The sequence below is a fragment of the Rhinolophus hipposideros genome, assembly GCF_964194185.1.
Source record: "Rhinolophus hipposideros genome assembly, chromosome: 23".
In the NCBI taxonomy this organism is placed as follows: Eukaryota; Metazoa; Chordata; class Mammalia; order Chiroptera; family Rhinolophidae; genus Rhinolophus; species Rhinolophus hipposideros.
In genome coordinates, this window is record NC_138069.1 from 6708170 (window position 1) to 6722712 (window position 14543).

The following is a 14543-nucleotide window of genomic DNA, read 5'->3' on the forward strand; positions in this document are numbered from 1 at the left end:
CCCACTTTGTGTGTCTTCCCGAAGAGGCCATCAAGACAAAGAGGAACGAAGCTCAGCTTTGGCTTAGGTTCAAATATCTGCTCAGCCACACTTAGCTGTGTGACCTGCGGTCAGTGACAACCCTCTTGATCCTCTTCACCCATCTGTAAAATGGGCAAGTTGTAGTAATTCCCTCCGTCTCATAGCTGCTAGGAGGAGTACAGTTGAAAACTAAAGACTTCGCTGGGCTTAGTTCCCCAACCCTCTTAGCCAAGAAGCACTCCGGGACCCCAGCTGAGAACACCTGGAGCGCCAGACCCCCGCAGTTCAAGCTTCAGACTATTGCCCGCCCCTTTTCCTGGCCACGCTGGGGGCGGGGCGGTTAAAATATCACTGTGACGTCAGTGCGCGCAGGGCCAATCCCCGTGCCGGGCAGGCGTTAACTTATTTACATGGGTTGCCCGCTATTGGTCCGTTGGGCAATCCAGGCCGTCTCAGCTTTTTAAAGCCGCCGCGTAGTATAAACAAGGAGATGGGGGGCGGCCAGGCCATGATGTCATCGCAGCGATGTAGCTCTTGGGGCTGACGTCATCTCCGGGGAGTTTGCCGGCACAGGGCTGTTAGAGCTTTCCTAACCACCCTGGCTGGCCTCAGAGGACGTCCCAGCCTGGTCGAAAATCAGCCCCATTGCACTTCAGTGCCCCAGGCGGCACCTCGTCTCCGAGGAGGGGACCATGACACAGTAAGTCCGGTTGCAGCTCTCCCGGCGGGACCCATTTCTCCAGTAGGGATTCAGCCTCAGAGGCGCGAGTGGTTCGGGAGTTTGCATAGCAAGTTAGAATTGCAGCTGATTGGTCTTGCCCACCCCGGGGTCTCCCATCTTTAGTCAGGCCATGTGGCCCCGCCCCTTGCCTATGATGGCTGCGGTCACTTTAAGTGTGAAGGTGGGGGCGAGGTTTTTTAAAAAAAATCTGCCTTACAAGATGGCGGCCCGCATATCACGTGCCTAGCCGCTTCTAGTGATTGGCTCTCGGGGCACTCGCGGGGCGGGGCTGCCGCGGGCAGCTGCGGGCTACTGTTTGCCGGAACCTCCCGGCGCGCCCCCGCGAGGCCCCTCCCGCCCAGCGCGCGACCCCGCCGCTTCGAATGTTGTGAATCAAATGTGGGGTTTGTTACATTCCGCTGGCGCTGCGGACAGTTCTTAAAGGGCCAGCCGCGGGCAGCTGCGCAAACCTGGCCGCGTCCTGCGCCGCCTCCCGCTCCCGGAGGGCCTGGGCGGAGAGAGGCTGACCGCGCGTGGGCCTCGCGAGGCAGACGCCGCGGACGGACAAAGAGAGGGCCCCGGCAGGAGACGGACTGCCCCCGGACTGGGGGGCGGGGAGGGGAGCACATTGTTCCGCAGGGCGGGGGCTCTTAAAGTGTCCAGGCTGGCCCCCCGCCCCCTTGCCCAGCTTGGCCATCCTAGATCGGGAACAAAGGAATCAACGTGTGGCCTGGCGGCTGAAGGTGAGTCGGGGCCAGAGCCCCCAACTCCCGATTTCCGCGTCCTTGTAAACTCTGCCCCCCTCCCCTGGGACTGGGGGCTGTGATGTAGGGTACTCCGCAGGGGTTCATCACGGGCGGTCTGGAGGGAGCGGCAAGACCTAGGATGGGAGACATCCTCCTCTCAGCGCCCCCCAAGGCCAGGACGAGTCTCCCTTCTCCTGAGGCTGAGCGCTGCGGTTGGAGAGGAAGGAGCCGCCCCCTCCCCCTGCTGCCGCCACTTCCTTTGTTGTTGCTTTTGTCTCACGCGGAGCACATGGTCTGGGATCCTCCGCTCTTAAAGTCACAGCGCTCTTGCCCAGACGCCGCAGTCTGGCCTCCCGCCCCTCACGTCCCTCCGAGTGTGGCCCAAAGAGTGAGAAGGGGACGAGGGAGGCCCCTCTCCGGGCGGGTGTCCGCACCTCGGTCCTCCTTCCCCGAGGAGGGGTGGCTGAGGAAGCTCCCCCGAGCCCCCCAACCTGTACCAGGCCCGCGTTGAGGTGGGGCTTGCCCCTCAGGGATACTGGTTTCCTATCCCACTAACGTGCCCACAAGGTTTCTTAAGTCCTGTCTCTGGTTTTATATGGACGCTCTGGGAAGGAGTTTTCCATCTTCATTTTACAGTTGTGGCAACTGAGGCTCAGAAGCAGAGATTTCCTTGACCAAGGCGATCCAGGGAGTCGGGCTGGCCAAGGACTCCTAGCTCCAAGCCTGCAGGTCCTGCCCTCAACTGCCTCCAGTCACCTCACGTGGGGAGAGCTCTGCCTGCCCACCAGGCATTGCTGGGCCTGGCCTACCTCTTGGGGTGGGGAGAGTTGGGAGGGGGCTTCTCTTCCCCTGCTTACTCTACTCATGCTCTCAGAGGCTGACTTTGCTTATCTGCAGAACAGCCCCCTTTTTCCTACAAACAGCCCCTGGGCCCAAGTGACATGCCATGACAGGGCCTCCCTAGACCCTGATGGGGGTAGCTGCCGGGGCACTGAAAGTAGGGAGTCGGCTGCCTCCTGTGGGAGGGTATGGATGCAAGGTTTGGTGCCTGCTTCCATGCAAGGTTGGATTTAGGGATGGGACCCTCAAGACCCATTTACACAGACCTCATTGAGAGCATGGCCACCCTTGCTGTTTGACCTTGAGCATGTTGCCAGCTCTAACTCTGAGCCTCCCTTGCTTTTCTCCACAATAGGCGGAGTCACAAGCACCTTACAGCTCTCCTGATATCCTTTAGGGCCTGGAATAGAGAGTTGGGATTTGGCAGTTTTGGGGGTTACTGATGCTAGTGAGACAGTCAGCAGTTAGGGGGAATCTGGGCCCAGGGGCCAGCCAGGACCAAGGACCAGTTTTGTCCCTCTCTGGCTTTGTGACCTAGAGCAAGTTACTTTCTTTCTTTGGGTCTCAGTTTCCTCAACTGTGAAGTGGGTATGTTCCCTCTTGGCCACCTCTGTTTCTAGTAGGACTTCAGGAACCAGGGGCCCCTCCGTTGCCAGCTGGGGTATCCCCTAGGGAGGCGTATTTCCCAGCTGCTTCCTGCAGAGCTTGAAGTAATAGCCCCTGATTTCTGCTTGGTGGGGGCGGAAGGCAGCCTCTGTTATTTTCTCATGGTGATCATTCACACTTAAAACTTGACAGACTACCCCTCCCGTGGCCTGTGAGCACACCTTGCCAGTCAACTGGGAGGTTGTCATTGGGCTGTTCTCACTTTACAGATGAAGAAGCTGAGGCTCATGGAGGGGAAGTGATGTGCCCAGGACTCGAGCCAGAAGTCGGGGTGTCGTGTGTGAGAACGTAGGGGTTGACACTGTCATTTTTGGCATCAGTGTCCACATCTGGAGTCCCTTCTGTTTGCTGGTTTGGTTTCTGAGCTCCTTGCTACTTCCCTTTTCTGAGGAGCGGGTGTCTTTGAGGGGCTGGCCACAGAGCAGATTCCTGTGGGTCTGGGCCTCTGTGGGGTCTGCACCCATGAGCCTTGACACTGCCCAGACTTCAGCAAGATAACCTGGCACAAGAGGAGCAGTCGAGGCCACTTCCTAGGTCGTGTCCCAGTGTGTTCACAACTTTGGTCGACTGGCCTTGGACCTTACCCTCTCTAAGCTTCAGTGTCCCCACTTCTGAGGGTTGCTGTGAGGACTCACTGAGATGGCACATGGGAAATAGCGTAGTTTTTGTTACTATTCCTCATTGGCAGGACTGTAGGTTCCCAGGATCTCTGAGGTCTATTAGAGCAGAGGTTCCCAAACATGACTATGCTACAAAAACTTCTGGAGAATTTAGTAAAAATCTATGTGCCATGTTCCCCAACCGTCCAAAGATGCTGATCCAGGAGGTCTGGGGTGGGCCAGGGGTCCCCTGTTTCAGTTATTCGGAGGGTTCTTCTGAGACTCTCGTGGCCTTCGTTTGCTAGGCTGGATTGTTGGCGGGAATCAGGGAGGCTGTTTTTGTACACACACGTGTAAGGATGTGTACTTGGCCACACCAGGGGTTACAAACCCAGTCACCTGTGTGGTCAGGCAGGGCATGGGCCTGGGGGGCCTGGAGAGAAAGTTCATGCTGCAAGTGAGGCGAGCCAAGCAGAAATGAGGGCCCAGTGGAACCAGATTTTCTGGGCGTCCCAACCAGAAAAACCCAGATGTGTATGTACTAGTCTCCCAATTTTAAATCATTGGCACTAACTTCATTGCTGCCAGACTGTGGCCTTGGCCTTGTGTGATGGACTCTCCAGTGTGCGTTATCACATCAGGCCTTCCTTGTGCTGGACACAAGCTGGTCCCTGGGCCCTGCCCACCCCTCTGCCAAGGGCCAGAGCCTGAGTTGGGCCGGAGAGGTGTGCAATCCAGCTCTCCCGCTTCCTGACTGCGGCCTTGATGGGACTCTGTCCTGTCAGCTGGAAAAGAGCCTCCCTTGCAGGCTCATTTTGAGAGTTAAGGGCCAGGTTCTAAAGACGAGCACAGTGGAAATGTTCTTGCCCCTGTTGACAGGAAGGAATGAGGTGTTGAGGGGACAGTACACAAGTCCCCTGGCTGTATCAACGGGGCGGCAACATGTAAAGCTGAGTATCAAGGATGAGTAGGTGTTTTGTCAGATGGAGAGGGACGGTGGGGCCTCCCTGTGGCAGGAACTGCAAAGGGCTGGTCCTATTTGATGCACCCTTCAGCTTTGCAGGGCCTGACAGGTTCCAGAGCTTTCCCTGTGGGGGCCTCATCCCAACCTCTGGAGTTAATGAGTAGTCCCCCCAACTTCCCGCACCCTGAACCCCCAGCTCCCAGGGAGGGAAGAGATCTGCCCCGCCTCTGCCTCTTTCCCCACTCAACTTCCTTCCTCAGGTTCTGTCTTCCCCTTTTTTTCTCAGCAAGCCCCACCTTCCACTTAGGGGCTGTGTGGGGCCCCCAGAGCAAGGGCCTGGCTGCATTCCAGACCCACCTGCCAAGCACTGGTGGCTGGCTTCTTTCATCGCTTCCTGGGAAGCCCTTGGGCCAGACCCCTCCCATTGGCAGCAGGGTGCAGTGAGAGGGTTGTGGTCACCTACCCCTTCAGCTTTGACATTTGGACAAGTCCCTTCCTCTCTCTGAATCTCAGCTTTCTCTTGAGTAAAATGGAGCTGACAGTATTCTTTTTGAAGAGTAAATGAAGTCACACATGGGTAGGCACTGTGGGAATGGGTTATGGAAAGAAACAAGACTGAGCTGCCTTGGACTGGGAGCCCCTGAGGGCAGGAACTGGATCAGAACCTCTTACCTGGCAATAGTGGAAGAAGAAGTGGGCCCAAGACTAATTGGAATTCCCCACCCCCAACCCTGAGCCAGGTGGGAGGAGGAAGCTGGGGAACCCCACCCTGAGGGAGCCTGGCCAGAGCCACCTGGCTCAGAAGCCCTCTGACACTCCCACAACCCCCAAGGAGAAGCGAGATCTGTTTTGCAGAGCAGGAAACTGAGGCCTGGGCTGCCTGCAGGCCAAACCTGTCCCTGGTCTCTGCCCTGAGCCCCAGTGCCAAGAAGAGGGTCAGACCCAGAGTACATGTGCGGAGGCAGCCCAGGCGCGCTGGCCACCAGCAGCCCCTGGAATCAGGCTGCAGAGGTTTGACTCTGTCTCCCAGACAAACGGGGCAAATGATGGGGCTTCTCTGTGCCTCAGTTTCTTTGTCTGTTTGACTCCTAGGGTTGTGAATCCCAGCCCAGCTCCTCCATCCCTCTGCCACTCCTGATGCGACCATGGGCTCTGGCAGTGACTAGGAGGCCACCTTCTGCCCCTGTGGGTCACCGGCAATTGTCTGCAGGACCTGGCGGCACTGCAGGCCAGAGCCAAGGAAGGTAGGAAGGCACCTCCCAGTTCTGTGGACCCCGGAGCCCCTGGTGCTCGGCTGTCAGCTTGGGCTGAGGCACGGAGGCGGGCCAGGGTGGTGGGGTGCAGGGCCCTGAGCTGTCCCCCTTCCCCAGTGGGCAGTGGCCTTGGCTTCTCTCCATGCTCTGTGAATGAGTGGCCCCCCCCTCAGTCCTACCAAGGCCTCCTCTTTGTGGTGCAGCCCCGGCCACGAGGGCCGCCCACCTGCCCAGGATGAGCGCTTACCCTCCCAGCAGCCGCCAGCCCGACTGCCACACCTCCCCGTAGAGGAACGCCGAGCCTCGGCTCCTGCCGGCGGGAGCCCCCGAATGCTGCACCCAGCCTCCCAACAGAGCCCGTTCATGGTTGATCTCCACGAACAGGTAGGCAGAATGCCTTTATCCCACCCCCACCCCATGTCCCCCAGCCTCTGGCAAGCCTGTCTGCAAAGCAGAAGTGGCAGGGCCCGGATTTCACCTTGCTTACTTAACTCATTGCATGTTTAGGGAGCGCCCTGCTTTACAGGTTGGTAAATTCAGGCCCAGAGACGGGAAGGGTCTGCCCTGGGGCCACACAGTGGGTGAATGGTAACGCTGGAAGCCTCTCCCAGGTTCCCAGAAGGTTCTTTCTGCCTTCTGGGGCCTGAGACGGGGCAGTAGCTCAGTAGATGCCAGCTACAGAAGGGAGGGGAGGTGGCCCAGTAGGACTGTCTCACCTTGGGGAGCTGTGTGGCCAGGCTTCCTCCCTACAGTTCCTGCCCGTCTCTGCCCGTAGGTGCACCAGGGACCTGTCCCTCTGTCCTACACAGTCACCACAGTGACGACCCAAGGCTTCCCCCTGCCTTCAGGCCAGCACATCCCTGGCTGCAGTGCCCAACAGCTCCCAGCATGCTCCGTGATGTTCAGCGGGCAACACTACCCGCTCTGCTGCCTCCCGCCCCCGGTGAGTGGGGCCTCCACCTCCCACCCTCCCACACCCCCCATCCCTGAGAAAGGCCCACACAGGCCAGGGGCAGAACTGCCAAGCTTACGACGCCCCTCCCGGCTGTCAGAGCGCCACCTGGCTCCAGGCTGCAGCCCTGCCCAGAAAAGCATATGTTCATGTGCAGTAAGAGCTTTTCAGGGCTCAGGGACCTCCCTGCGTCCAGTGCCTGCCTGCGGTTTCGGGTGGTAACTATGGACCTTAAGAGTGTACTGTCCTGCCTGGGGGTGGTGTAGGCGAGGGATGGGTCCCCCCAAAGGCTTTCTGTGGGGACCTCTCGCTGGATGGAATGACCCCTGGACCTCATCACAAGCACAGGCCCAGCCCAGAGCCCAGAGAACATTCTGCAGCCCCCCGCCCCTCTCTCAGCAGCTAATCCAGGCGTGTACCATGCAGCAGCTCCCCGTGCCCTATCAAGCCTACCCCCACCTCATCTCCAGTGACCACTACATCCTGCACCCCCCACCGCCAGCGCCACACCCCCAGCCCGCCCACATGGCGCCACTTGGGCAGTTCATATCGCTGCAGACCCAGCACCCACGTATGGTGAGCCTGGGCGATGGGGCCGATGCTGGAGGGGGTGGCATGGGGCCAGGGGCTTCCCTGTCACGGACTCCAGCTGACCCATCCTTGCCTCTTGCAGCCCCTGCAGCGGCTGGACAACGACGTGGAGCTGCGGGGGGACCAGCACCCCCTAGGGAGCTTCACCTACTCCACCTCTGGCCCAGGCCCTGGCCTGTCCCCGTCCGTGCCCCTGCACTACCTGCCCCACGATCCCTTGCACCAGGAGCTGTCCTTTGGTGTGGTGAGTGCCACCCCCACCCAGGCTCTGGGGCGACGGGAGCCGGGCTGCTGGCTGACCTGTCCCGGCCCCCCTCCCGCAGCCCTATTCCCACATGATGCCACGGAGACTGAGCACCCAGAGGTACCGCCTACAACAGCCGCTGCCCCCGCCGCCCCCACCACCACCCCCGCCACCGTATTACCCCAGCTTCCTGCCCTACTTCCTGTAAGTACCAGCACATCCGCCCCCGAGCCATGCTGCTCTGTTCTCCTGGCGCCTCCCGCGGTTAGACCCAAACACAGCTGGTAGGGTCCAGGGGCCTCTCGGCCGTCTGGCACCCTCAGCAGACCACACTCACACATGCTCACGCTCAGGCTCACACCCACCAGCTGGGCTCTCCCCTCCTACCAGGCCCTGGGACAAACACTGGGCCTTGGTGTGAACAGTGCAGAGCTCTGGGCTTTGTTTCGTGAAGGGAGTCGGGAGCGGCTCTATGCCCTCACACCAGCCGACCTTGACCCTGGTCCCCTGTACCTGTGTCCCCTAGCTCCATGCTGCCAATGTCACCGACAGCAGTGGGACCCACCATCAGCCTGGATCTGGACGTGGATGACGTGGAGATGGAGAACTATGAGGTCCCGTGGGGTCCTGGGAGCTGGGAGATGGGGGGTCCTCTGGCCTCGGCCGCTGCTGACCGTGCCCTCCTGCCCATTTACAGGCCCTCCTGAGCCTGGCGGAGCGGCTGGGAGATGCCAAGCCCCGAGGCCTCACCAAAGCAGACATCGAGCAGCTTCCCGCCTACCGATTTAACCCAGACAGCCATCAGTCCGAGCAGACGCTGTGAGTGCCCCATCTCCTGCCCTCTGGGCACAGGTGGACTGCAAGGGGACCCCCCTCCGGGGCAGGGGTGGCCTCATGCTCTGAGATGAGCCTTTCCTTGGCCATCAGTATGGAAGTGACGCTCTGCCGTCCTCCCAGGTGTGTCGTCTGCTTCAGCGACTTTGAGGCGCGCCAGCTGCTCCGAGTCCTGCCCTGCAACCATGAGTTCCACACCAAGTGTGTTGACAAGTGGTTGAAGGTAACGCAGCCCAGGCCGCTCCCGGGCATTCCTCATGGTGAGGGAGGAGGGGGGCCTTGGGACTTCCTTCTCCATCCTGTCATCACCCACAAGTTCTGGCTGTATTCCGGGGACTGAGTCCCCACCAGAGGGGATGGGACAGGTGAGAGTGGGGCCTGATATGTGGCTGCTCCCCCCAGGCCAACCGGACGTGTCCCATTTGCCGGGCTGACGCGTCCGAGGTGCCCAGGGAGGCCGAGTGAGGCCCACAGCTGCCCAGGAGAACCCTGCCCGAAGCTCTGGAAACCCGGGGGGACCAGGGAGGACGAGGAGGGGATGGCCCAGGTCTGCCCCATCGTTCCCGCCTGCATCTCCAGAGCTCGTGCCAGGGTCGGGCCTGAGAGAAGCCCCTGCAATAAGCCCCTGCATTTGCCAAGCTCCAAAGACTCCTTCCCCAGTCTGGCTGCCAGTCCACCTGCCACAGGGCTGCTTGAGTATCTCTGACTTCGGTCTCCCTCCCGTTTGTCCTCTGGCTCGTCTCCTTTTCCTGCCGGCACTGGGAGCCAGGGGTCGATTCCCTCATTGTGGCTGGTGGAGATCCTTGGCCCCAGGATGAGCAAAGGGGGCACTGTCCTGAGTTACTTGGTCTCTTGCACTGAAATGGTGTGCTCTCTGCCCAGGTGGCACTGACAGGTTCCGACAGACGGTGGCATGAGGCCATTTTTCCAGCCCCAGACCTGGGTCCTCCTGCCTTGACCCCAGGCAGATTCAGGCTGCCAGCCTGGCCCAGCCTGCTGTAAGGGGTACGTCTGGCTCCCTAGAGAACGCCAGGCATGACATTCCAGCCCTACCCCAGGCTGGAGGGCATTGGAACCAGCCTCCTGTACAGAGGCACATATCCTGAGGGGCCTGGGCCATGCCGAGGACAGTAACCTGTGTTCTTGGTGGCCATCCCTCCATGGCAGTGACAGGGGCCAGACCCATGTCCTATCTCCCTTCTCTGTCATTTTGCATGAATGTGAGGAGCAGCCTTTTTCTTTTTAATTCATTTGGCCCAAAATTGTGTGTAGGCTTTCGGGGTGTGGAGTTTTAAACAGTATGGGTTTTTTGTTTTGTTTTGGTTTTTTGTTTTGTTTTTTGTTAAATGGGGGGTGTAGGGACCAACCAGGACCGAATGCCCAGGGGCGCAGGGAATGGTCCCGGGGTGGCACCCGGTCCGCATGCATGTGTGCGGCTGGGCCGGGCCGGGCGCCTGGTGGTCATGGGCAGGGTTAGAGGCTCTGTGCTCAGCTGATAACTGCCATGCACTGGACTGCACACGTCCCCAGAGCCTGCCGGGACTGTACGCTTTTCAGGGCATTTCTCCCTCTCCAGCCAGGGCCCATCTCACACCTGCCTGGGCGAATCTCCTCCAGGGAAGTCCCAAGGGGACAGGGAGCAGGCAGGGCGTGGGCCCGACTTCCAGAGGCCCCCTTCCAGCCTGAGCCCTGTCCTCCAAGGTCTGGAGGAGGCCCACTGGAGGGTCTGGCTGAGCTCCCCTCCCTCGCTCTCCTGGTCCCTTTCCTGTCCTCCCCCCGGCTGGGGTTGCTGCCCCCAACGAACGGACCGCGTGTGGGGCCGGCACATCCTAGCAGGCAGCCCCTGGCGCCTGCTGCCTCAGGGATGCTCCATCCACCCTCGTTCTCGGCAGCAGCCCTGGCTGCCCCCTTCCCAGCCTGCCATGGGGCCCCATCAGCCCGGCCCCACCCCGTGGACAACCCAAAGTCTTACTGTACATAACTCCAGGTGACGTTTCTATATTTATAGCAGTGTTGAAACCCCACCTGTTTTACACAGAGAACCATCTTCTCCAACCCCTCCCTTCCCCACCCAACAAAAGGATTTCAAAACCCTCCGGTTCCTGAGGCAGGCGGAACAGGCTCTCGGATCGTGTCGGCTGCAGCAGTGGTTCCAGTGAGCAGCTATTTCAGGGGGGTGGGGGGGACACAACAGTAAAAAAAAAAAATCATTAAAAAAAGATTTATAAAACAATTACTTAGGATGTTTGTGATTTGCCGACCTTGCTATAGTTGCCATGTTACCACTGATTTCCTGTGGTGGGGGCTTGTTACTGTTTACTCTGATTCACCAATTTCTGGCCTAGGCATGACAGTGGGCAGCATCCCCCAGCCTGGCTGGGCCCAGCACCTGTTCTGTGTTAGAAAGGTTTTATGTATATATATGTGATTGCATATATATATACTATATAAGTATATGTAATTTGGGGGGCCCTGTTCCTTGCACATTTTACAGTTACCTCATTTTTCCCATGTATGTATTTGAGAAAATGCTAATATATAGAGAAAAAAATGGTTCTTAAAGCTTAAATGTGTGGTTTTTTTCCATTCCATTGGATTCACATTGGTTTGTAGCATTTAACATAACTAGTATGTTGTATTATATATATGTGTATACTGATTGAAATTTTTAACAGATTTGTACTTTTTTTAAAATGAAAGTTGCTAGTTCTGCTTGACCAAGTAGTGCAATCATTATTTTTTTTAATATTGTTGCTGATTTCAGAGGGATATTCACTAATAAATGTATGATGTATATCAAGTATTGCCCAAGCTGCCTCTGGCTGCCTGTGTCCTTGGGTGGGCAGTGGGCGTGCGGGCGCGTCCAGCTGAGCGTGGGTGGGGAAGAGTGTTCGCTGCTGTGGAACCTGGAGGGTACCTCCTGGCAGGAGTCTGCCAGGCCGTTTCAGTGAAAACTTCCTCTGCTTCACAAGTAAATGAGACGGGATCCCGTTAACAAGTGATGTGATTCTATCTGACTGGTCTGAGAAAATTGTCCCTGGTCTGTCGTTTATATTTGGGAGGTAGGTTCTGCTTCAAGCACGACTGGCTTGGGCTCACATGCCACAGGCGCTCTTCCTCTTACGACTTGGTTTCGAAGGAACTCTGTGTGGTGGTTCTTGGTAACGTGAGCTCGTTTTTCTGTAGTTAGCATCATCTCCAGAGGAAAACAGTCTATCCAGGAATTCTAACAATTTCTGGTGTGGAGTGTTGTTAGCCAAGTCGGTACTTGGGTTATGTACCCATCCCTAAACCCTGTGCTACCGGCTGGGGCTCCAGCGGCGCGACAGGCCAGGCCTGCGTTACGCACCCACCCTCCCTAAACTGACCCCACCAATACTGAGGACCAGAGCCTTTTATCCCCAGGCTCAGTAAGGACAAAGGGCCTGAGAGCCACCAAAGGAACCAGACTGGTGATGGTTGCATTCCTCTTATCCTTATGGTCTGTAGTGCTGCTGGGATATTGGCTGACTTGTTAGCCTGTCAAAGCAGCACGGTCTGGAGCAGGAGCAGTGGGTGTGGAGACCTGGGACCTTGTGTCTGTGGTGCCACTATCTGTAGCCTTGGCCAGGACACTGGTCTTGGCCTTTAGGTCAAATGCAAATTAGGGGACAGAAACAGCTGAGTGACTCCCTAAGTGTGTTTCAGAAAGTCCTGTGGGAGCATAACGAGGTTTTTGGCAAAAAGGGCTCTGTGGCCAAATAAGTTTGGGGAATCCCATGGAAAGTTAACAGGAGCCTGCATTTCAGGGCTTTTCTGGGCCTTGGCTATGTTGACATGTATTGTTAACTCTCTAGGAGTGGCTACTAGGGGCAGCATTTCCATTTGGCCACATGTAGGGCTCAAGTCGCAGTCTCTGGAGCACATTGGGACATGGTGGACTAGACCAGAGGTAGCAACTGAGTACCCGGGCCCTAGTCTGAGAAAATGGTCAGGTGGGGAAGTCTCGAAGCTTTTTTCAGTATTTCAAGAAGCCAATGGGAAAGAAAAAGCACATGATCATATCAACTGATGCAAATGAAAATTGCCCACATTCATTCATGATAAAAACTCAGCAAGCTAGGAACAGAGGGTGACTTCCTCAACTTGATAAAATAACATCTACAAAAAAACCCTACAGCTAACTTTTAATTGTGTAAAAGACGGTGCCTCCCACTGAAAGAGGGACAAGCCAAGGCTGTCTGCTCTCACTGCTCCCATTCGTACTGGAGGTCCTAGTCAGCACAACAAGGCATGGAAAAGGAAACAGCTTGGCATACAGACAGAAAAAGGAAGAAATAAAACTCCCTATTTGTAGATGATACGAAGAAAATCTATGTAGAAAACCCCAAGGAATCTACAACAGACATCCTAGAACTAAATGAGTCCATCAGGCCATAGGATACGTCAATCTACAAAAATTAATTATATTTCTATATATTAGCAATGAGCGCAAGGAAATTGAAATTAAAAACACAATAATACCATTTGCAGTCACTTAAAAGAGAAATTAAACACTGTATAAATGTAACAAAACATGTTACAGAGGTTCTCCCTTATCTGCTGGGGATGTGCTCCAAGATCTCCCGATGGATGCCGGAAATGGCAGATAGTGCTGAACCCCGTATATACTATGGTTGCTGTCTTTGTGTTTTTTGGGGGTTTTTTTTACATACACTTTCAATTGGCAGATCCAAATTGCCAGCATCACTTTTCTTGCACTTCGGGGCCATTATTAAGTAAAGTAAGGGTGACTTGAACACAAGCGATACTGCAACAGCTCATTTGATAACCGAGATGGCTAAGTGACTAACCGGTGGGGAGCGTCTACAGCGGGGAGATGACAGAGAAAGGGATGAGAAGTGTCCCAGGTGGGACAGAGTGGGATGGCGTGCGATTTCATCACGCTCCTCAGAGCAGCGCAATTTAAAACTTATGAATTATTTATTTCTGGAATTTTCCATTTACTATTTTTGGGCCTCAGTTGATGGTTGGGTAACTGAAACCATAGAAAGTGAAACCATGGGTAAGGGGGTACTACTACAAAGTAACACTGATGAAAGAAAGACCTACATAAATGGAGAAACGTCATGTTCTTGGATTGGAAGATTTAGCACAGTAAAGATATCATTTCTTTCCAAATTGATCTGCAGATTTAATGCAATTCCTATCATAATTCCAGCAAAGTTTTGTGTGTTTTTTTTTGAGATAGACACGTATATAAAATTTATACGAAAAAGCAAAGAAATGAGAGTAGCTAAGGCAATTTCAAAAAACAAGAATAAAGTACGAAGAATCATAATAGCTTATTTTAAGATTTACTGTAGAGCTGCATTAATCAAGACAAGTATAAATAGATCAATGGAACAGAGTAAAGAACCCAGAAATAGACCCATGAAAGTACAGTCAACTGATTTTTTAACGTTTCGTGAAGGATAGTCTTTTCAACAAATAATATTAGTGTAGACTTTTGTAAGCCAAAAAAAAAAAAATGGACCTAAACCTCACACTGTGTACAAAAATGAACTTAAAATGGATCATAGATTTAGAGGTAAAACTAGAAAACTTTAGAAGAAAACAAGTGAAAATCTTCCCTAGAACATAAGGCTAGGTGAAGGGTAGACATGACACTAAAACACAATCCATAAAAGAAAAAGAACAATAAACTGGACTCCATCAAAAATTAAAACAATTTGCAAGTCATATATCTGACAAAGAACTCACATCTCTGATATGTAAAGAACTCTCAAAACTCAACAACAACAAAATCCAATTGGAATATGGGCAAAAGGTATCAACATACATTTTAACAGGATATATCTTGAGTTCAACATTGTTAGCCATTAGGGAAATGCAAATTAAACCACAATAAGATTACTACCTATTTTTAAAACAAATAATAAATCGTGATAATATCTAATTCGGGCTTAGATGCAGTTTCCATGTGGAGGAACTAAGGCTCTGAGAGGCCCAGTCTAGGCCCAGGTAGAAAATCGCTCTCTACTCCTGCCTTCTCCAAGTTGGAGACTCCACTCCCTTCAGTCTCTTCTTCCCCCTCCCCCAGGCTCCAGGGGGCCCTTCCCCACCGCCACCT

At 55.0% G+C, this 14543-nt stretch overlaps 1 protein-coding gene across 5 annotated transcripts; it reads left to right on the forward strand.

Moving 5' to 3' along the window:
• The first annotated feature begins 507 nt into the window (after positions 1-507).
• RNF44 (ring finger protein 44) lies at positions 508-11232 on the forward strand. Of its 5 annotated transcripts, none has more exons than XM_081035928.1 (11): positions 508-721; positions 5650-5801; positions 6014-6194; positions 6586-6753; positions 7165-7338; positions 7436-7597; positions 7677-7801; positions 8124-8211; positions 8295-8416; positions 8555-8654; positions 8834-11232. In XM_081035928.1, the coding sequence occupies exons 2-11, from the start codon at positions 5695-5697 to the stop codon at positions 8894-8896; spliced, it is 1290 nt and encodes a 429-aa protein (XP_080892054.1). In that variant the 5' UTR covers positions 508-721; positions 5650-5694; the 3' UTR covers positions 8897-11232. The 5 variants fall into 5 exon arrangements, with proteins under 5 accessions (XP_080892054.1, XP_080892053.1, XP_080892052.1 ...); XM_081035927.1 differs by having other exon boundaries at positions 590-721; positions 7162-7338; XM_081035926.1 differs by lacking the exon at positions 508-721 and adding an exon at positions 1133-1485 and having other exon boundaries at positions 7162-7338.
• The last annotated feature ends 3311 nt before the right edge of the window (positions 11233-14543 follow it).